Here is a 24406-nt window from a genome sequence, read left to right as displayed (position 1 = left end):
TTCTTTGAATGCTCATGCTTCAGCTAGTAGGACATCATCCTTTACATCCTTTGTCATAATTCTGTTTGAAACGTCAGTGATTCCTCAGGAGTAAAATATATACACGGCCACACATGAAGGGGGAAAAATCTTTAGAAAAATTATGAGTAAAAGATTATTATTGGACAGAAGCTTCATTTTACCAAATCGAAGACATTTTCCTATCATAACATTAAGCCAAAGAAAGATGATTTTGAAATCTGCCACTGGAGTTCTGAGATTGCAAATCCCATCTTTATAACTAACAATAAATATGAAAGAATGTCCACGTGTGTCTCAGTATGCTTTCCACCTGCCAGTACGCATATCCAAAAACCAGAAGAAGGCCTGAAAAAGTTTACATTATTATAATACATGACAGACAAAAATAGCTATTTTCTACCTGTGAGACAGAAAAATGGGTTAAAACCATGGTGACAAATGCTGGAAGTAAATGTAAAGTCTTATATTTTGAAAAGCTATCCTTGTAGATCTATCCTATAAGCAGAAACCAGTAAAAGGCGGCCTTAGACTCGTTCCCTAAAAGCAGCCCAAGATACTTTTGTTTGACTAGAGACTATATTAGACAACTGCAGCTTTATGACACAAATGACCTTTTTTTATTTTAAGGGAATTTTTAAAAGCTAAATATATAAAACTAAACACAATTGCAGTGTATTTCTATCTCTTAGTCAAATATAAAGTCAAGCCAATTTACAAGGTAAGTCCAAACAAAATTTCAATACCAATAAAACTCAACAATATAAAAAAGATAGGATTGCACACTATAATCTCCACCATATAAAATGTGCATATTTGGGAAAGTTTCTGGGGAAAAATAAAACTACAAAAACTGCCCCCCCGATGGAGATAAAATATTCAAATTATATTATAAACAGAATTATCTTGTGCAAAGAAGAAGAATAGATAAATTAAGATATTTTACAGCATTTACTGTGCACATGGGCTACTCCAAGTGCAAGACATACATTATCTCATATTAATTTCAAAATACCTTGAGAAGTAGCTTTAGACTTTTTAAAGAGTTTTTACTTATTTATTCATGAGAGACCCACAGAGAGAGGCAGAGATACAGGCAGAGGGAGAAGCAGGCTCCCTGCTGGAAGCCCGATACAGGACTTGATTCCAGGACCCTGGGATCATGACCTGAGCCAAAGGCAGATGCTCAACTGCTGAGCCATCCAGGCATTGCTAGGTTTAGACTTCTGAAGAGATCCTCACGAGCCATAGTTTTTTTTTTTTTTTCCAACAGAAGTACACACGAAGTAAAGAGTTGAAAGTAATATCATAACAAGTAAGATGTTGATAAGATAGGCCATGATAATTGCCTTGAGGAATGAGATGGATTATCAAGTGAAAGAATACATCAGAGCACAGATACAGGTTCACTGGAGAGGCTGCTTTTAATGATTCCAAGAGTTGTTGGAATATGTACTATTATTATCCCTGTCTTGCAACAAGAAAATTGAGACCTAAGGAAATCAATGCACCCCAAAGTTGCAATACCAGTGATGAAAAGAAGAAAGATTCAATCCCAGAAATCTATTACTTTATGACACTGTGCCACACGGGGAGCCAGGCTTCCATTCAATATAATGAACTGACCAGTTAAAAGGAACAGTTCAACCATTGGACCTCTGAGGCCTCCTCCAAATTTATGATCATCACTTGTTTATAGAACAAGAGTTTGGGCAATTGTTGGAAAACACACCTATAAATATATAAAATTTGATAGTAATCAGAAAAAATTCTTTTTTAAAGAGCATTTAATTATTTATTTGAGAGAGAGAGAAAGAGAGAGCATGGTGAGGGGGGCAAAGACAGAGGGAGAGAGTCTCCAGCAGACTCTCCCACTGAGGAGCCAGATGAGGATCTTGATCCCTGGAGCCTGAGATCATGAGCTGAGCTGAAATCCAGACTTGGACATTCAACCAACTGAGCAACTCATGTGCCCCCCCTTTTTATAATAATATAATTTCTTAATTTTCATTAAGAAAAAAAAAGCATGTCTTCTTAGATAAAATATTTCAAATAAATCAGTCTATCATCATCTAGGTTCCCCTCCCACCTTTTTAATTCAATTTAAAATTTTTTTTTTTTACTGAAGTGACACACAATGTTACATTAGTTTCAGGTGTACAACATAGTGATTCAATAAGTTTTTACACCTTGCTAGCTCACTAAAAATATAACTACTACCAGTCAGCATACAAACCTACTACAATATCATTGATTATATTCTCTGTGTTGTACCTTTTATACCCATGAATTATCTATTCCATAACTGAAAGCCTGTATCTCCTACTCCGCTTCATACATTTTGCCCATCCACTGGCCCTGTCCCTCGGTCAACCATTAGTTTGTTCTCTGTATTTATGGGTTTGTTTCTGTTTTCTGCTTTTTTTTTTTTATTTTTTAGATTCCACATAGAAGTGAGATCATATAGTATTTGCTTTTCTCTATTTTTCTCTATTTCACTTAGCATTATACATACAACATACATGTTGTCACAAATGGCTAGATCTCATCACTTTTCATGGCGCGTAATATTCTATATTCCATTCCTTCTTTATCCATTCATCTATTGATGGACACTTAGGTTGCTTCCATGTTATTATAGCTATTATAAATAATGCTGAAATAAATATAGGAGTGCATATATCTTTTCAAATTAGTGCTTTAATTTTCCTTGGGCAAATATCCAGTAGTGGAACTGCTGGATCATATGGCATTTCTATTTTTAATTTTTTAAGGAACCTCCATACTGTTTTCCACATTGGCTGCACCAGTTTGCATTCCCACCAACAGTGCATGAGGGGTACTGTGTCTCCACATGCTTTTCTTGTCTTTTGGATTCTAGCCATTCTGATAGTTATAACATGATATCTCTCTGTGATGTTGATTTGCATTTCCCTGATGACTAGTGATGTCATCCAACTATATATTTTTAGAGCTTTTATGTATTTATTTTAGAGATAGAGGAGAGGGGTGGAACAGAAGAAGAGGGATAAGCAGACTCCACAGTAAGCATAGAGAGTCCAATGTAGGGCTTGGTCCTATGAGATCCTTGAGATCACAGCCTGAGTCAAAATCAAGAGTCAGATGCTCAACCGACTGAGCCACCCAAGTGTCTCCCAACTGGTTTTTAAACTATGTCTTCTACATCCTGGAGCATCAAAAATTACATAAGTAAATATGACTTTAGGAAAAAGACATGCCTGTTTTCTTCCAAATACATCACCTTATTTTATCCTAACTACATTCCTGTGAGATATATACCAATACTCCATTTTATAGGTGAATAACTCAGTCTTATTGACCCACACTTGTCCATCCACATAGAGCTAATCCTTGAAAGTGAATCTGAAGCTTGGTTTGTTGGATATTGGAGCTTGAGTTTTACCCAAGGTCCTACTTTATTGAGAGTGTTGCCCAAAGGGCAATACTGAAAAGACAACATACAATGGCATATGACATAGGCTTTAGCAGTACATGGAATTTCTCCATTGACTAGACAAAGGTTCTGGGCATTCAGACTTTGAGCTGACACTGTAATGGGATGATACTGGCCTTTGTGGATCTCACAATATTTGGGGGAAACAGAGACATGAATCACAGAGGCACCGTGTCTCCTAAAGACATAAGCACCTGATACACTGGCAATGCAGATATACATCTGAGGACCTGCTATACACTACTGGTGGGCCTTAATCTGCAGCAGAAAGAAATCACATGAAGAAAAGACAGAATGACTATGATACGTTCAAAGAAGCAAATGGGAGTTTGAATGGGTGTGGATGGGATGCGCAGAGGAGATGAGGTTGGAGAATTAGTGAGCCAAGCTGGACCTAAAATGCTCTGGTAGGGCAGGCCTGGTGGCACAGCAGTTTAGCGCCGCCTGCAGCCCAGGGTATGATCCTGGTGTTCCGGGATTGAGTCCCACGTCGGGCTTTCTGCACGGAGCCTGCTTCTCCCTCTGCCTGTGTTTCTGCCTCTCTCTCTCTCTCTGAATAAATAAATTAAAAAATCTTAAAAAAATAATAAAATAAAATGCTCTGGTATTTGATACCAATCCAGGATTCAAAGACTCCCCTGGAGGAATCTGACAAAAAGATCAGGGAGTAAGGTACGATTTCTGTAAAGAACAGAACTTCCATGATATCGTGCATGCAAACACCTGTTCTATGTGGATGATTAGTAATTTTCCTGGGCTATGCAAGGCAGAAAGTTTGCTTACATGTGGAGCTTAGGAGGGGTGAGGGTCCATACCTGGGACAGCTGGTGCTCCTCTCAACACCACCTCCTTGGCAAATGTCCCCAGAAGGCAGCAGAGGAGCCACAGAGGGGATGTCTTCAGCAGAGCATGGGAGAGGGCTGCCTAAGCACAGAGCTGTGTACCCCCTATCCTTGAGGGTTTATGATCACATGCACACACAAACACACAGATCAGTTTACACCAAGGCCCAGTGCGACATGTAAGGATGCAGAAAGGAAGGACACAATCAAGTGCCTAATATATGCCAATAAATGTGTACATTGTGTGTTACATCAATTTTTATATAACTGAATCTTAAGAAACAAATTAGTCCACACACACATGAATAGATACACAAATAGGTAGGTAGGTAGGTAGGTAGCTCAGAGAGAGAAGCTAAAGTCAACATCTGATGCCTATCTGCCTGGCTGCAGGATATATACACGCTTTCCATCATGCTCCTTGACTCTCTTAGCAACTCTTTTCCTCATGCAATAGAAAAGTGGAATCACTGAACCACCACTTTGATTCCACAGCATGACTCCAGAGAATAGATACCTGGATATCTTCCGGTAGGAACAAAAAGCCCTGCATTCTCATAAAAACATGTTTGTGACTGAAGTGAGCAGTTTGAACGTAATAGGAAAATGAATGGGTGGTGAACAGATAAAGACACAGCTGTGATTACTTCATTAATACTGCCTTCAACTGCATCTTTCAGTAAGTTAAATACTACTTGCTTTCTCAAAAGTGCACTACCACTTGTTTTCTGAAGCATCCATGTTTGAGGTGCTAAGACATTTCACGCACAGCAAGAACTTGGCTTTACAATACTCCCTCAATTGTTCTAATAGCAGGACTTAAAAGCTCCAGAACCAATGAGTTTACGGGTGGCCATGTTAACACCCATAGATGCTGAGAGATAATTCGAGAGCAGCTTAATATTATTTTTGCCTAATTCTCTTTGTGTAACAAATGGAGTTACCCTAAGACACACAAAACACCCTGACTCGGGCTCCTCATGATCATCTCCTCAATAATTCTGCATATCTTGCTATGATTCTCATATCAGCATTGGTTTGGTTTTCATGGGGAGTGAAATATGAGACAGAAATGGATCAAAAGGTGGCCACCTCCCAAAGCCAGGGTTACCAGATAAAATGCTGAAGACCAAATTAACCTGAATTTTATGTAAGCAACAATTTTTATATGGATGTGCCACATACAATTCATCCAACATATCTACTACACTAAATATTTGTTATCTGAAATTCAAATGTAAGTATGGTGTCCTGCATTTTTATTTGCTCAGTCTGGCAACCCTACCTACAATGCTGTTCTACAGCTGAGGTCCTACTTGAGTGTGTGTGTGTGTGTGTCCCTGATGCAATATGCTCGAAGCCTAGCACAGGGGCAGTGAAGAGACTGTTATCACATTTGCAGACAACATACCATCTTCTATTATGCTGGTGGGCAGGGCCATGGGAGGAGTTCAAGCTCTGAAGATATTTGATCTGAATTATAAATTCATCAGTTGAGCATATTGTTTTTACTCCTCTAGGCCTTGTTTCTTCATGTGTGTGATGAGAAAAGATGACCTCCTTAGTCTTTTATAGAGTAACTTTCTTTGCTCTGCATCTATGTCTTTGTAGAAGGGCAGCCTCACTGATGCACTAGTCTAAATATAGATAGCTTCCTTGAATATATACCAAGTAGCTCTTCAAATCTGGTATCTATCACCACAGGATACTAAAATACAGGATCAATTTTTCCTGGACTCAAAATTCCATCATTCAGATGATGGTGATTTTCTATATCACATATTTGAGATGTCTAGTAACTTTGAAAGACAAAATGAGGTAACTCCTGTGAAATCACCTACCAAGCCGATCAATCACATTAATAGTTAGCAAGTGTTAATTCCCTTCCTTCCATTTCTTATAAGTGTTAGCAAGCTTTATCAGTAAAAAAGAGTCATTTTTTGCTCCAAGCCTCATCCAAGGAAGTAAAGTGAATGACATCCCCCCTGAGAAGAGTGAGCGCAACATCCAAGTGGGCAGCTTCAACTGGACAAGCAAAGTTTACTTGACTTCCTTCACTTGTGTCTGATTCTGTTGGAAATATTAATGGAGGGAACGCAGCCAGCCTACATAACCAGGTTGAGGATATAAAGACAGCTCTCTAGAATCAATTCTCAAACGAGATCTCCAGCTTTCATAGACATTACCCTAGAGAGAGCTGATCCTAAACACTTAGCTGACATTCCAAGGAATGCCCTGGAAAATGGCTCCCATTCTCTAAGACAATGCCAGAGTTCCTACTTTCTAAAGTATACAAAATTAGTACATAGTGAAGAAGAGGACATTAATATTCAATTTCCTTTTTCCAGAAGAATCAGAGTGATATAGACAACCTAAAGGCAAACCCCAGAGAGCATATGAGTCAGAAATCCTCATCAGTGAAGATGCTCCCAAGAGGAACAAGAGTTAGAACAGCTCATTTTGATTAGCACTTAATAAGCACTAGGATTTGTGCTAAGCACTTTATATGCTTCATGTGTTAAGATCTGCACAACAACCCAATGAAATTGGTAATGCCATCATCCCTCTTACACAGACTGGTAGCTCCAGGATTAGAAGTGATAAATCCCTTGTCCTGGGTCATACATATACTAAATGGTGGAGCCAGAATTAAACCAAATCTCTCTGTCCTTTATGTCAAAATTTCTTACCACATAGGCAGAGACCTCCTACCTCAGGATCATGTCAAATACTAGGAGCCTGGTCCACCCCAGAACTACCTAATCAGATATCTGAGACTAAGAGCAGGAATTGATATTTGCAACGAGCTGTCTAGTGCCTGGGCTAAAAGTTAAAGCTGAGAGCTCTTGAATTATGTTACTCTGCCCACTTCAGAATCTGCCTTTATTCTCAGTATCTCAAACTGCATCTACGACACTAACATGATTTGAATTTCATTTTAAATAAAAAGTTCTATGTAATTTAAATTAAATTATAATGCAAATTGCCTAGGCAGATAACCAGTTTCCCCCTCCCCGCCCTGCAAAATCATCTCACCCTGGTCCTGTTTTTCTAACATCCTTATTAGGATGTTTCTTCCTCTGCCCATGGAAATCCCACCCTTTTCTCAAAGATCTGATTGAGGTCTCCTGTGCCCCTGGCTCTGCTCATGGTTCTTTAGCTCCACGGCCTTCCCAGGTATTCCGTCCTTGCCTCTTTCTCTGTGCCTGACACAGAATAAATGGAAATTCGTCTTCATACTGCCCACAATGTTATTCAAAAAGCAAGCATTTAAAAAAAAAAAAAAAAAAAAAAAAAAAAAAAAAGCAAGCATTTGGTGAATATTTGAAGTAAAATTTGAGCTGGGCCCATTAGCCGGGGTTTTGCACACACCTCCAGGCAACTTCTACAGACAGCCACTGACGGAATAAGCTAATCTGATCATTCCCTGCTTGGAACCTCCGGAGGCTTTCTTTCACAAGGAGATAAAATCATACATCTTTCCAAGGGCCATAGAGTCCTCACAATTTGCTCTGACCTAATTGACCAACCACATGGCCTACCACACTCTCACTCGGGTGTCTCATTTTTCTCTGATCACTCAGGACTCCTCACCATTTCGAAAACCCCTGTTCTCTTGCACATTTATTTACCTGTTTTCTTCCTTCCCTTATGTTTTGTTCTGCCATCCCCCAGCTGTAGGAATATGTTTTATTCTTTCACATAAAGATGTCTCCAAATGTTCCAAGGAGATGTGGGTGCTTCTTCCTCTGTGCCCTTTCTCCCAGGATTTATGAGAGTAAGGTTTCTGAAATCCTAGCTCTATGAAATACACTTCTCTGGAAAAATATTCAGAAAATATTGTCTACTATAACATTCTCTCCAAGATTTAGGGATGGGATAGAAGTGTACTGAAGGCTTTGTAAAATCATGCAGCAGAAGCACAGAACCTACGACTTCCCACATGGGTGTGAATTCAAATCCTAGTTGTGTGCATGAGTTTGGAACACATGTTAATATCCTGCAACTGTTTGGGAACTCCTGGCCTGCCCTTTGTAAAACAAAACAAAAAAAAGAACAAAAAATCTTCAGTGAAAGTCCTTTTTTGCACTGAACTGCAATAATTGGTTTATAAGTCTGTTCCCCACGCTGAACTGTGAACTTCTCGAGAATCTGTCTTACTGTCTCACTGTGGCTCCATTGTGGCAAGGCTGAGCTCCCAAAGGGTCTCTACACATTCTGACCCACCTGCTGTGAGCCCACCAAGCAGCTTCTCTGCTTATGGAGGAGAACCAGGGTTATCTTCACTTTGCTGAATTTATTTTTTTTTTTTGATATTCTATCCATCATTATTTTCCCTCCTTTTGTCCCCTCTCCAATGCAAAAATTCATCTGGCTTCTGAAGCATTTGTCAGGAAGAACTGAATATAACAGTCCATTTGCTTTTTTTTTTTTTTAAGATTTTATTTATTTGAAAGAGAGAGAAAGAGAGAAGCAAGAAGGCAGGAAGGGGCAGAGGGAGAGGGAGAAGCAGACTCCCCACTGAGCAGGGAGCCCCATGCAGGCTCCATCCCAGGACCCCAGGATCATGACCTGAGCTGAAGGCAGCTGCTTAACAGACTGAGCACCCAAGGGCCCTCCCTCCATTTGTTATTTTTAACCTCATCGGGAATTTCCAATGATAATCTGAACATCTTTGCTGTTTCTTTTTATCTAGCACACTTTAAAAAATATTTTATTTATTCATGAGAGACAGAGAGAGAGAGAGAGAGAGGCAGAGACACGGGCAGAGGAAGAAGCAGGCTTCATGCAGGGAGCCCGATGCGGGACTCTATCCTGGGACCCCTGAATCAGCCCTGGGCCGAAGGCAGGCGCCCAACCGCTGAGCCACCCAGGGATCCCCCCTTTTTTAGCACACTTAAGAAGATCTTTGGAATCTACTATGAATTTATGTACATTATAGGTTTTTTTTTAAGATTTTATTTATTCATGATAGACACACACAGAGAGAGAGAGAGAGAGGCGGAGACACAGGCAGAGGGAGAAGCAGGCTCCATGCAGGGAGCCTGATGTGGGACTCGATCCTGGGTCTCCAGGATCACACCCTGGGCTAAAGGTGGCACTAAACCGCTGAGCCACCCAGGGATCCCTGTACATTACAGATTAATTGGCATATGTATGTAATCAACCTGATGCTGGTTAAGATCTCACATTCTTTTGAGTCTAATTTGACAATCTAAAAATCCAGTTCTTTCTGTTAGATCTTAATTCTCTCTGTGCAATAAAATAGGGGTGACCACTTATGAAAAGTTCAAAAACTTTTTAAGTGTATAAGCTATGGTTTTATTTATTCTATCAATTAAAATGTTGCATTAGAAGTAACTGGAAGCTCTAATCATGGCTGATCTTGATCCTACATATATCATTTCATTGCTCCAAATTTACCTATCTCTAAATTGATATAATCTATGCTTCATCATATTATAAAAGAAGTTCATGGAAGTCTATCCAAATTTTGCTGTAGACTATACAAAACTCCTAATTTAGTCATTTGGCAGCTTTATGAAAAATTATAGTATTAACTTGGCAAAAATGTAGTGGTCCTATGTCAGCTTTCAGTGAAGAGCACTGTATTTCTAAATTTTTCACAACGAATACTTTTCTCAGTGTCTGCAAATAAAATTTAATTCACCAATTCTGGAATCTGGCTTACAAAAGTATTTAAAGAAGTGTCCATTTTCTCCTTTGTAAAAAATCACAATTACTATATCCACATATTTTCCAGTGCATCTCTTGGTTGTAGCCATTCCTCAAAGAAGACCACTGAAAGTTTTTATTCTCTTCTGAAATTTCTGTCAGATTTTATTTCACCTATGGACATGACTGTTTAGAGACTTTCATTTCTAACCACTGGAGGTAAAAATATGTGCTAATGACTAATATCAGATTAATCACGTATATATCAGATTATCAGAATGTTATAATACCAAAATATTATCCTAACATGTGTGGCAAAAATAAAAAGAAAGAAAAAGTAAAGGAAAAAGAAAAAAGGGAAAACAGAGAAAAATACTTAAGCACTTGGAAGGGTTTGTGATCAAGGAGCTGAATTATTAGCACTTGTACTGAAACCTATGTTAAAAAAAATCATCGTGTAGTGGGGGGTGGGGGTGACTGGGTGATGGGCCCTGAGGGGGGCACTTGAAGGGATGAGCACTGGGTGTTATTCTATATGTTGGCAAATTGAACACCAATAAAAAATAAATTTACAAAAAAAAAAAACTTTAAAAAAAATCATCATGTAAAGAGAGAGAGGGAGTGGCCATATTGCCAAAGAGAAGAATAACTTAAAAAATAAGACTGTGTAAATGCTTCTGAAGCAGAATCTTGGGAATTCACTAGAGAGATGGCTCTACTTGCTATTTCATTTGGCAAATGTCTCCTAACAGAGGAGATGAAGGTATAATGCTCTTCTACCCCAGTGGCATTCAACAGTTAAGACCACCTGACTAATGTCCTTCAACATAGTCTGTAATTACCAGAGAAATCTTCAAATACAACACATATCTGTCGATTATCCTATGAGAGACTATGATGACCAGCCAAGTGAGCTTTTTGGGGCACCTGGCAGTTCCAATTCTGAATGTAAACCTAAAGATTGGCATCTGGCTCAATTTTCATTTTCTCATAGCTTGGATAATGTGGATTACTACCCAAATTCTTATAATAACCTCATGGTTTTGGAAAACATTACCTTTAAACCACTTGAAACATTGTCAGAGTACAACCTCTCTGATCATGAATCCCTCGTTGTGGGTCACCCCCAGCAGTTGGGCACCAGCAGAATTCAAGAGCTCTGAAGGAAGGCTGAATTAGATGCAAACCCTGTATTTGCCATTTCCTTGCTCCTTAAATGAGATATTTCAGCTACACAGACCTCAGTTTTGTCATTTACAAGATAAGGATATACAGACTTCCTATCCCATTCATTGTTTTTTTTTTTTTAATTCAACGAGATGATCTAAATTTCGAGGCACCTGTCAAGTACTAAATAACATTAACATATTACTCTGACACATATAATTTCTCATATAGTTTGTATGGCCTCTAATAGAGGCCATACAAAAAAGTAAACAAATACTCTTGCTTGCACCCCCTCTACAAACACATATACAGATGCATTAACCCATATGTTACTATTTTGTTTTATAAGGAAACATGATATATTCAAATGAATGAAAACAGTTCTGTTCTACATAAGCCAGAAATTTCAGCATAGGTGGGACGCCCGGGGGTCTCAGTGGTTTAGAGCCTGCCTTCGGCCCAGGGCCTGATCCTGGGTTCCTGGGATCGAGTCCTATATTGGATTCCCTGAATGGAGCCTGCTTCTCCCTCTGCCTGTGTCTCTGCCTTCCTCTCTCTCTCTCTCTGTCTCTCATGAATAAATAAATAAATAATCTAAAAAAAAAAGAAATTTCAGCACAGGGAAAGAGATTCGTCACTTCTGTATCACTAAGGTCAATTCACAAATTTGAGCATATACATGGACTCATCTGACTCACACACCAGCCTGTTAGATTTAAAGGAACACACACTGAATCACTCCTAATAAGCATTGTAGCCTTAAGGAAAATATCCCCACTTTATATCATCCAGACAGAATTAGAAATTAGATACTTCTCAGGAGATTATCTTCAGTGCTTACTAAAATATACTCAATTTTTTTTTTGCATGACAGATTAGAGATGCTCAATATATGGGAACATTTGAAGCAATGCCCTTATCAGTTCTAAAACTATACACATATTTTAGACCATGGAGTCTGAATATATCACATTTCTAAACCTCCTCCTACAACAAACTCAGAATTTCATTCTTTTTTCTTTTTTTAACTTCAATATGCAGAGGTTATTCTAAAGAGACTTTTTCAGGTTTTAGTTAAGAATCACCTTTTCCCAAGTTCTATAAACCCTGTGATTTAAAAACAAATTGTACTAGAGTTCACTCAATCAAAATTTGCATAAATATATTATGTTATCTTTAAAACAATGTCAAATCACAAACAAGACATTTAACTGACAGAGTTCATTTTATTTTTCCAGATGAGAATGAAAGAAATTTGCATGAAAGATCTCCCACACAATCTTCAGCTCTCCCAGTGGTTTGCTAATATGTTTGCAAGTGGCATTGCACCTGCTTTTAGACAAACATCTTTGATGCCAACAGCATCCAATGCATCAGGGCATTGTCAAAGAAGTAGCTGCATAACAAAGAGCTCAAATGGATATAATGAGATATGCTCTATGATTGAGCACCTGACACTGTAGCCAGATATTTCTCAAATGAGAAATCCTTCTTCATGATCAATGTGCTTTCCAAAATTTGGCCAATCTGACATGCCCTTCGGCCATCTGTCTCCTCTGGATGTTTGGGTGGATCTCTTAATGAGTATTTGAGCTTACGGTGAAGTGTGTCTAATCCATCTCCTGATCTTTTCACCCCGTGTGGAAAACTGTGAACATCTCACCTAAAAAAATTTCAATTTTCCCTCATGCAGGCATGATGAGTAGGGTAAGTCATTAGTTCAAGAAATATTTTTGATTACTGATTTAATAGAAACTCTGATTTTACATATTTTTTTCCACAAACACAATTCCATATTTTCACGTACCTTCAAATTCCTGCCCCGTTTATATCAATTAACCTTATTTTTTTAAATTGATACTGTATTCAAGGGCTGTATTTGTTGTTGATATTTCTATTATACCAGCCCCAGAAGCATCATTAAGAAAAATTCATGAATATAATTAAGGAAAAATCCTTTTGAATGTTGACTATTTTATGGACGTTAGGTTTAGCATGGGTTATTTGATAAGATAATTATCCCTTAAAATTAATAAAACTGACTTGGAAAGCCTTTCTGGTTAAGTGTTTTTACTGAAGATGATATGTTTTCTTTGGTTCTAAGGTAGTGATTCTAGGGAGCTTATGTACCCAGATAGACTGAAATAGCAAGGCTCATCCTAATATGGAAGCAATACAGTACGGGGACAAATTTGGACTATGGCATCACTCCATAGTCCACGGTTTATCCACTTTGGCTGGTGCTCAGCTTACATGTCTCCTATACCAGGAAGCTGTCTGAGTTTCCCAAATTTATTTAGATGCTTTTTTAAAAAAATCATTTTTTCCCTTCATTGTACCTTGCCTATGTCATTTTGATAGCACTTGTTAATATTACTTCATTTATGTGTAGTTTTCTTTCTTTCTTTTCGGTTTCGGAGGCTTTGAGCATGAAAGGATGTGGCTTATATATCTGCATCTTCAGTATCTTATACATCTGGCATATAGTAAGTGTGAGAAGTGTATGTTGATTAAATAATAATAGGATTCTTGTTGAATCGTATGATTTGGAGTTCCTGCTTTAAATAGGCATTTATTAAACTGCATAAAGGATTCAGTTTTTGAGTCTGTAACACAGACTTAGCTACTGGGAACACAAAGATTTTGGGAAAAAAAGCTGTTTGCATCATATCATCATCTTGTGACCTGAGTTTTAACTCAGGGAAAGACGAAATTCACATTCCCCAAAGTAAGAATGATGAAAGTTGAGAGAAGAAAGCTATTCTAGAACTCATTAAAAGACAACTGGCATTGATCACTTCAGGTACACCAATATATTGACATGATTAAGTTTCTAGAGACTATGTCTACATTTCTGCTTCCCAGCTGTATTTATGATAGAGACGTCATATTACTGGGATGTAATCTACAATGGAAGGAATTTTACCTATCAACTCTAAAATCACAAGTTAAATCTGGCAAATGTTTGTTCCTAAAGCAACAAACAGAACTTTACATACTTAGTGAGAATATGAGTAGGGGTGAACACTGTCCAGAACTAGTAAAGTCCGTGGAAACAGTTCATCCACTAACCTATTCACCATTTCAAACAAGCCTTCATTAGTTGTCATTATCTGTATACATACTACATATTTCCTTCTGACTTCTTGTCCAATCCGTTTTGTACAAGGCAATCACTACTGCTGGAGTCAAATATTCATACATTGAGAACTCATTTCCCATGATGCTTTATAGCTATCATTTGACACCAAGTTTTGCAAGATTTACTATAACCTTAGTCTTAAGATTCATATAGATGAACAACCTAATTAGCTATTATTTTTCACTTACAAGTAGTCTGTCTGAATACAGACTTTTAATGCATATCTTGATTCCATAGCAAATTGTTATCACAAGGTAACTGTGTCACTGGAGGTCCTTAAGAAAAGCCCAATAGGATGGTAACGGGTCCATTTCTTTTTTAACAGTGATAATTAACATCAATGTAGTAATTTATATTTACCTTACCATGGCCATACCACTTGTGGAATCTGAAGCTACCCTACCCCCACCTATTGGCTGTAAGTGTTTCCTATATATGTAGTCATTCTGTTACTAACTTCTGGAGTCTCTATTCTCAACACCTGCAGTCACCACAGTCCAATGGGGCAAATGTCTCTATCCACTAAGCCCGGTACCTACTATCCTCAAAGTGACTGTTGATGCTCAGATTTCCTCACCATCAGTGGTTAGTGGTTAATGAGGAAAATACAAACCACATATCCTTCTCAACAATTTGTATTCTTCTACAAGACCCTGCCCATAGTTTTCTGTAATCACTGACCCATATGACTATAGTCTCTTCTCCGTGCCAACAACATGCTTCAATACTCTCATGATAACTACTCATCGATTACATTCAGGTAGCTAGCCTTTTGTCACTTCCTACCACATCTACCTTACATTCCATGATGCTTCATTTGATTATTATCCTGAATTTCATTGCTCTTATGACTTTTCATCTCAACTATTCTAGCAAAACCTCAAGCCTATAGGAACTGAGCTGCCTGCTTTTTCTATGATATAACATCCAAATAATAGAATGCTAATGAAAAATACCACAAAACAGGCAAGATCAATTCCAGTATAAATATTAAATCACTAAGCTCTAATCAACCTTAAAAACTTCCAGCAGTACACGACAAACTTGACATCTTCTCTCAATATATCAGAAGTACCTGGGACTCAACATTTCCAAACCTAATCTAGTAAAACATCTCCCATAAACTGCTCTTCTTCCAGTTTTCTTTTTCGGTAAATGGGGCCCACTTTTTATCTAAATGAACCCTGCATCATCCTCGATAATCTCCTTTTTCTAACTTTCAACATTAACTCTTCTCAAATAGTTGTTGATACCATGTCCTAAATACCTATCATTTTCCCCACATCTCCCACAATCATACTAGTTCATACTAAAATCATCTTGCCTGAATAGATCTTAAATTCTCAACTGTATATCTACTCGTTTATTACCTATTATCTGTAAGCTTACTAGACTGTGAGTACCATCAGACCAGGTTTTATTGGTCCATTTTTACTATTTTATCTCTAACATTTTGCAATTTTTCTTTGCTTATAATGAGCACTTGATAATTATTTGCTGAATGAATTAGTGAATAGATAAATGAATACAATTAAATTTATAAATAGTATTATAATAACCATAATCAAGTATGAAGTATTAACATCTATATTCTGTAAGAGAAAAATCTGAAATTCAACAAAAGCCAAAGAAGCAAAGAATTATTAATTTGGATTTCAAGTTTAGGTTTTCTCGATTTCACTAACTTTAACTCCTGAGTAATCCTCCATTTTATCACCATGATGTATATCAAACCCTCAAATTTTTTTTTATTTTACTTACAATATAGACTCAGAAAAATATAGTCAATTCTTAATGTAATTATCTATGAACATAATGATAATAATAATTCCTGAAATAATAAATCCTGTGGAAGGCATCCTACCGCTTTAAAAACATACCATTTACTGCAAGTGCTTTCACCAGAAATATTTTAATTTTGTAAATGGAAATGTTTATATAGCCAATACTCCAAATTGATTGATACTAAAATGTATAAAGCATAGTCATCATGAAAAGGAAAATGAATTAGAGCAGAAAATAACAAAACTAACATTTTCTAAGCCATCACTATTTTTTTTCAATCATTTATTGAGTGTTTGCCATCTTGTAGACATTGTGCTAAGCAATTTACATGTGCAGTGAAATAAGAACTATTATCATCCCTATTTTACAGATAAGAAAATTGAGAAATAGAGCAAACAAAGCCAGGAGCCAAATCCAACTTCTGTATGATTCCAGAGCTGCACTTAACATTCAATTGCCTCCCCAATAAGTAGTTAAGTCTTTCATTTTGAGCCATTACTTAGTGAAAAATCGACAAAAACACTTTTTACTACTAATAGCATCTGATACTGAGACATTTCAATTATAATCAGATGGCAAAGGAGAATACTATATACATTATGAAACTTAGCTTTTCTGGATATTTAAGGAGCAAATTGTTTAGTCTTACCCATGAATTCAATCCCCAAGTGGTCTGCTACACCAAAGTCAGCATGTAAGGAAGAGAAACAGAAAAAGAGAAAAGATTAGAAAAAAATCCACACAGAATTCAATGTTTATAAGACTGACCTTTCAAGGCAAAGAATACGTCTTTATTTTAGCAACCATTTTTTTGGGACAGATCATTTACCGATTGCCAACAAGTAGGGCTGCTCTGAACACCGACTTGTATTTCCCAATGGCCTGGAGCTTTAGATGAAATAATACTGCATCAATTACCAATTATGCTAAGTATAAATTTGGCAAAAAAGAAAGGAAAAAGAAAGAAGAAAAGTAAAAGAAAAAACGTTCAAAGAACATCTGACAAAGTTATTTTCAGAACTCATATTTTATGTAGAATAACTACTTGTTCAATATGAATTTATCTGGATCTCTATGTTAATTATATGCCAATAAAGGACTTCATAATAAAAAAAGAAAAGAACTTCTGTAGGACATCTTAACCAGGCCCTCTTCACCTTCACAAAAATGAAATGCTACTGGATTTTTCCCCCCTTGATTTGTTAGTTGAGAAACCTGGGGTTCAGTGAGACTAAAGTTTACACTTGTCTCAAAGACAGCAGGTCCAGGGCACAAATCCAGTCTGTCTGACCGGTTGTCAGTCTTAGGACTATTAAACTTGGCAGTGCTTCTTATCAAAAATTGCATGACAGATGTGTCCATGTCTATTTTCCATGCGTGTGGACAGCTGACCATTCTGACCCAGTAAATGCTAATGTCTGTCTGTGGTCACAGTGACAAACTGGGCCTGCCTATACCCAGGCATTCAGCCATAGAGTCTGTTTATTTAAATGGTGCTTTCTCTTAATTATTCAGTTATTTGCTCATTCACTTTTAAAATTCACTGTATTATTTAATGATGGCTTTTGTTGTAGTAATCTATTTCTTAAATGAGAATACATTAAAAAAAAGTATTGCTACAATCGTATTTATTTCTAAGACTAATTACTGGGCTTCCTTTTCTGAATTTTCTATTTAGCAAAGAAGCTTTTCTTTTTAGAAGATATGCATTCAGTTATCTTGATTATCTTAGTGCCTTTCCTAGTTGTAAATAATTCATTTTTAAATTTTATTGTGGCAAAATACACATAACATAAAACTTGCCATTTTAACTGTTTGGAACGCTTTTGTGACATTAGTTACATTGGCAATGCTGTGCAACCATCACCACTGTGTTTCCAAAACTTTTCTGTCACCCCAGAGAGCTACTTTCTGTACCCATAAAGCTAGAATTTCTCACTACCCCCGCCCACCGACACACACACACAAGCCCCTGGTGACTCCTAATCTACTTTCTGTTTTCATGGATTTTCCCAGGAGTAGTTTATTTTTAAAGTAATTAACTGAGACATGTCTTTTATATAAAGAAAGAACATAACAACGTTTTTTAAGAGTAGATGCATTATTTTTTTTTTGACATGATGTTTTTGTGACTTCTCACGGTATACTATGGTAGAGGCCTAGCACGCTTTCGTGAAAAGATAGTCTCTTTGTTCTCAAGTAATTCAGAAACCAGAGGGAGCCCACAGACACAAAGCTTTGTTAATTCTCTGTGATAGTGCTATAATGGAAAACTAGAACATACGCACTGGCAGGAGAGGCCATGGACCCATGGCTTGCCCTGGGGAGAAACAATATGCCATGTGAAAGAATGGGATGGTCGAAAAGTTGCAAGACCATGTGTGGGTTGTTGTGTGAATAAGAAACTTCCTGATTGTGTGCATGTGGGGCCCTTGAGAGAGAGAGAGAGAGAGAGAGAGAGAGAGAGAGTAGAGCTGTGGATAGGCATTTCAGTGAGATTACCTATCATGAAACTAAAGGTAAGGAAAGAAAAAGATTTGGGATTAAAAACAAAACAAAAACCAAACTTTTGCAAATGGTCAGCATGGATGTGCAGGAAAGAAATCACGAGAAGAAAGCATATAGAAATATGGGAACAAAGCACCTCAAGTAGTGGACCACGATGTCGATGACTGGGCAGTTAGAAAGCCATTAGGCCCTCAGCCCGGTTGAGCAATACCTTCCTGGGTTGCTGAGGTGGTTCAGAAATGGCTGTTTGTCTACTCTCTGTTTTGCCAGCAAACAGAGCCAAAGATCACTCTTCATTCTTTCTCACAGTCTGGGCTGCCCCACCTCTCTATGGGGCAGGGCATATGGAGGATCAGGCCTGGTGAGTCTGCACATTGAACCAAGAAGTGAGTGGCAAGCTTGATAAATTTGAGGGCAGTCTTAATTCTTTAAGCCACCATGAATTTAGGGCTGAGAGAAGAGACAAAGCACAATTTGAAATGTATCTAAACACTGAAAGGTAAGTCGAATTTTTAAGGAAAGGACTTCTTAAGGAAGTCTTCTCTTAATGTAGCAGAAAAGCTACATCTAATTACTAGAGTTGTAACTCTCAGAAATACGACCAAGCAAGGTGGCATTTATCTTCTTGAATTTTATAAAGAAATGATTTATTTTTATAATGATATTCATGAAAATTGACACCACCAAAACATCCAAATAAAAAGATTATTTAAAATCTTGCTCTCTCTCATGTGCATACATGAGGCAAACACAACAGACACATGCACACACTTCTATCATTTAATGAAAGTGCTAAAAACTGTGATCATTATTACAGGTCTAAAGCTACTGATGTACTTTGTTTTTCACAAAAGGATCAATGAAAATTCATAAAGAACATGAAAGAAAATCAATTAATTTTGACTATTGAATCATATACAGAATATTACGAGTAATATTTCTTGTAACCCTTCACTGGTTATTTCATTCTTTTCTTTCTCCCTCTCTCTCTTTTTTTTTAGAAAGGGAGAGAAAGGGGGTGGCAGGGTCAGAGGTAGAGGGAGAGACAGAATCTTAGCTCAGTGTGGAGCCCAACGTGGGGCTCCATCCCACAACCCTGAGATCATGACCTGAGCTGAAATCAAGAATCAGAGACTTAACTGACTGAGTCACCCAAGCACCCCTCGCTGGCTATTTCTTAAAGCAAATAGACTTCCTGGGGATATTCATGCCTACATAACAACATCAAGAGGAATATGATGAGAATTAATTAATTTTTCATTTATTTATTCAGTCAACAAAGTACCTGCCAAGAATTATACAGATACTGGGGTGGAAGAGGAGCCACATAGATAAGCAAAACCAATTTGATTTCCCCTATGGCATGTATTAGAATATGTAATTTCTATCATTTTAACAGTATAAATATATATATATATATATATATATTTATTAATTGGAATTTGATTTGCCAACATATAGCATAACACCCAGTGCTCATCCCATTAAGTGCCCCCCTCAATGTCCATCACCCAGTCACCCATCCCCCTGCACACCTTCCCTTCCACTACCCTTTGTTCACTTCCCAGAGTTAGGAGTCTCTCATGTTCTATCACCCTCTCTAATTTTTCCCACTCATTTCTCTCCTTTTCCCTATGATCCCTTTCGCTATTTCTTATATTCCCTGTATGAGTGAAACCATATGATGATAGTCCTTCTCCGATTGACATGCTTTGCTCAGCATAATACCCTCCAGTTCCCTCCACGTTGAAGCAAATGGTGGGTATTTGTCGTTTCTAATGGCTGAGGAATATTCCACTGTATACATAGACCACAGATTCTTTATCCATCATCTTTCAATGGACACCGAGGCTCCTTCCACAGTTTGACTATTGTGAACATTGCTGCTATAAACATCGGGGTGCAGGTGTCCCGGCATTTCATTGCATCTGTATCTTTGGGGTAAATCCCCAGCAGTGCAATTGCTGGGTCATAGGGCAGATCTATTTTTAACTCTTTGAGGAACCTCCACACAGTTTTCCAGAGTGGCTGCACCAGTTGACATTCCCACCAACAGTGCAAGAAGTTCCCCTTTTTCCAATCCTCTCCAACATTTGTGGTTTCCTGTCTTGTTAATTTTCACTATTCTCACTGGTGTGAGGTGGGATCTCATCGTGTTTCCCTGATGGCAAGTGATGCGGAGCATTTTCTCATGTGCTTGTTTGCCATGTGTAGGTCTTCTTTGGTGAAATGTGTGTTCATGTCTTCTGCCCATTTCATGATTGGTTTGTTTCTTGGGTGCTGAGTTTAATAAGTTCTTTATAGATCTTGGAAACTAGCCCTTTATCTGATATGTCATTTGCAAATATCTTCTCCCATTCTGTAGGTTGTCTTTTAGTCTTGTTGACTGTTTCTTTTGCTGGGCAAAAGCTTCTTATCTTGATGAAGTCCCAATAGTTTATTTTTGCTTTTGTTTCTCTTGCTTTCATGGATGTATCTTGCAAGAAGTTGCTATGGCCAAGTTCAAAAAGGGTGTTGCCTGTGTTCTCCTCTAGGATTTTGATGGAATCTTGTCTCACATTTAGATATTTCATTCATTTTGAGTTTATCTTTGTGTATGGTGTCAGAGAATGGTCTAGTTTCATTCTTCTGCATGTGGCTGTCCAATTTTCCCAGTACCATTTGTTGAAGAGACTGTCCTTTTTCCAGTGGATAGCCTTTCACCCTTTGTCAAATATTAGTTGACCATAGAGTTGAGGGCCCATTTCTGGATTCTCTATTCTGTTCCATTGATCTATGTGTCTGTTTTTGTGCCAGTACCACACTGTCTTGATGATCACGGATTTATAGTGCAACTTGAAATCCGGCATTGTGATGCCCCCAGCTCTGGTTTTCTTTTTCAATATTCCCCTGGTTATTTGGGGACTTTTCTGATTCCACACAAATCTTGAAATTATTTGTTCCAACTCTCTGAAGAAAGTCCATGGTATTTTGGTAAGGATTGCATTGAACGTGTACATTGCCCTGGGTAGCATAGACATTTTCACAATATTTATTTTTCCAATCCATGACAGGGAATATTTTTCCATCTCTTTGTGTCTTCCTCAATTTCTTTCTGAAGTGTTCTGTAGTTTTTAGGATATAGATCCTTCACCTCTTTGCTTAGGTTTATTACTAGATATCTTATGGTTTTAGGTGCAATTGTAAATGGGATTGACTCCTTAATTTCTCTTTCTTCAGTCTCATTGTTAGTGTATAGAAATACCACTGATTTCTGGGCATTGATTTTGTATCCTGCCACACTGCCGAATTGCTATATGAGTTCTAGCAATCTTGGGGTGGAGTTTTTTGGGTTTTCTGTGTACAGTATCATGTCATCTTTGAAGAGGGAGAGTTTGACTTCTTCTTTGCCAATTTAAATGCATTCTATTTCTTTTTGTTGCCTGATTGCTGAGGCTAGGACTTCTAGGACTATGTTGAATAGCAGTGGTGAGAGTGGACATCCCTGTCTTATTCCTGATCTTAGGGGAAAGGCTCTCAGTTTTTCCCCATTGAGAATGATATTTGCTGTGGGCTTTTAATAGATGGCTTTTAAGATGCTGAGGAATGTTCCCTATATCCCAACACTCTGAAGAGTTTTGATCAGGAATGGATGCTGTTTTTGTCAAATGCTTTCGCCACATCTATTGAGAGGATCACGAGGTTCTTGTTTTTTCTCTTGTTGATATGATCTATCATGTTGATTATTTTATGAGTGTTGAACCAGCCTTGCATCCTGGGGATAAATCCCACTTGGTCATGGTGAATCTTCTTAATGTATTGTTGGATCCTCTTGGCTAGTATATTGTTGAGAGTTTTTGCATCCATGTTCATCAGGGATATTGGTCTACAATTCTCCTTTTTGGTGGGTCTTTGTCTAGTTTTGGAATTAAGGCGATGCTGGCCTCATAAAATGAGTTTGGAAGTATTCCATCCTTTTCTATCCTTCAGAACAGCTTTAGTAGAATAGGTATTATTTTTTCTTTAAACATTTGATAGAATCCCCCCCTGGGAAGCCATCTGGCCCTGGGCTTTTGTGTGTGGGGAGGTTTTCAATGACTGCTTCAGTTTCCTCCCAGGTTATTGGCCTGTTCAGGTTTCTATTTCTTCCTGTTTCAGTTTTGGTGGTTTGTGGTTTTCCAGAAATGCATCCATTTCTTCTAGATTGCCTAATTTATTTGCATATAGCTGCTCTACATTTTTAAAATTGTTTGTATTTCCTTGGTATTGGTTGTGATCTCTCCTCTTTCATTCATAATTTTATTAAATTTTTTAGACTTTTTATTTAAATAAGGCTGGCTAATAGTTTATTTATCTTATTAATTCTTTCAAAGAACCAACTCCTGGTTTTGTTGATCTGTTCTACAGTTCTTCTGGTCTCTATTTCATCGAGTTCTGCTCAAATCTTTATTATCTCTCTTCTTCTGCTTGGTGTAGGTTTTACTTGTTGTTCTTTCTACAGTTCCTTTAGATGTTCCTTTAGCTTGTGTATTTGATTTTTTTTCCAATTTTTTGAGGGAGGCTGGTATTGCAATGTATTTCCCTCTTAGGACTGCTTTTTCTGTATCCCCAAAATTTTGAATGGTTGTATCTTCATTTTTTATTAGTTCATGAATCTTTTTAATTTTTCTCTAATTTCCTGGTTGGCCCATTCATCTTTTAGTAGTATGCTCTTTAACTTCCACGTGTTTGAGTTTCTTCCAAATTTCTTCTTGTGATTGAGTTCTAGTTTCAAAGCACTTTCAAATCACTGTGAAAATACGCAGAGGACAACCCCAGGTATTGGTTGAGACCTAATTTGTGACCCAGTATGTGGTCTATTCTGGAGAAAGTTCCATGTGCACTTGAGAAGAATGTGTATTCAGATGCATTTGGATGCAAAATTCTGTATATATCTGTGAAATCCATCTGGCCCAGTGTACCATTTAAAGCCCTTGTTTCTTTGGTGGTGTTGTGCTTAGAATATCTGTCATTTGCCAAAAGTGCCATGTTGAAGTCTCCTACTATTAGTGTATTATTATCTAAGTATGTCTTTACTTTGGTTATTAATTGATTGATATACTTGGAAGCTCCCACATTAGGGGCATAAATATTCATGATTGTTAGGTCCTCTTGTTGGATAGACACTTTAAGTATGATATAGTGTCCCTCTTCATCTCTTACTACAGTCTTTGGGATAAACTTTAACTTATCTGGTATGAGGATTGCTACCCCTGCTTTCTTTTGAGGACTATTTGGTAAATCGTTCTCTAACCTTTCATTTTCATGCTGGAGGTGTTCTTGGGTCTAAAATGAGTCTCTTGTAGACAGGAAATAGATGGGTCTTGCTTTTTTATCCAGTCTGAAACCCTGCATCTTTTGATGGGATCATTTAGCCCATTCACATTCTGAGTAACTATTGAAAGATATGGGGATCCCTGGGTGGCGCAGCGGTTTGGCACCTGCCTTTGGCCCAGGGCGCGATCCCGGAGACCCGGGATCGAATCCCACATCAGGCTCCCGGTGCATGGAGCCTGCTTCTCCCTCTGCCTGTGTCTCTGCCTCTCTCTCTCTCTCTCTCTCTCTGTGACTATCATAAACAAATTTGAAAAAAAAAAGAAAGATATGAATTTAGTGTCATCGTAATACCTATGCAGTCCCTATTTTTGTGGATTATTTCTTTGGGCTTTCTTTTTTCTTTTACAGAGTCCCCATTAATATTTCTTGCAGAGCTGGTTTGGTGGCCACATATTCTTTCCATTTCTGCCTATCTTGGAAGCTCTTTATCTCTCCTTC

The 24406-nt window shown here is 37.8% G+C and overlaps 1 protein-coding gene across 7 annotated transcripts in view; it reads right to left on the bottom strand.

Moving 5' to 3' along the window:
- Nucleotides 1-24406, bottom strand: part of NRG3 (neuregulin 3) — a 1039823-nt gene that overhangs the window by 105380 nt on the left and 910037 nt on the right. For 4 of the 7 annotated variants that reach the window (XM_025435065.3, XM_025435066.3, XM_025435069.3 and 1 more), the window contains exon 4: nucleotides 16755-16781. In XM_025435065.3, the coding sequence (XP_025290850.1) occupies nucleotides 16755-16781 (27 nt within the window). The remainder of the gene's footprint in view (nucleotides 1-16754; nucleotides 16782-24406) is intronic. The other 3 variants (XM_025435067.3, XM_035715516.2, XM_025435071.3) reach the window with 1 other exon arrangement.

The sequence above is a fragment of the Canis lupus genome, chromosome 4 (genome assembly GCF_003254725.2).
Source record: "Canis lupus dingo isolate Sandy chromosome 4, ASM325472v2, whole genome shotgun sequence".
NCBI classification, from domain to species: domain Eukaryota; kingdom Metazoa; phylum Chordata; class Mammalia; order Carnivora; family Canidae; genus Canis; species Canis lupus.
Note: the sequence above shows the minus strand (reverse complement) of the source record. Positions and strands in the feature narration are given on the sequence as shown.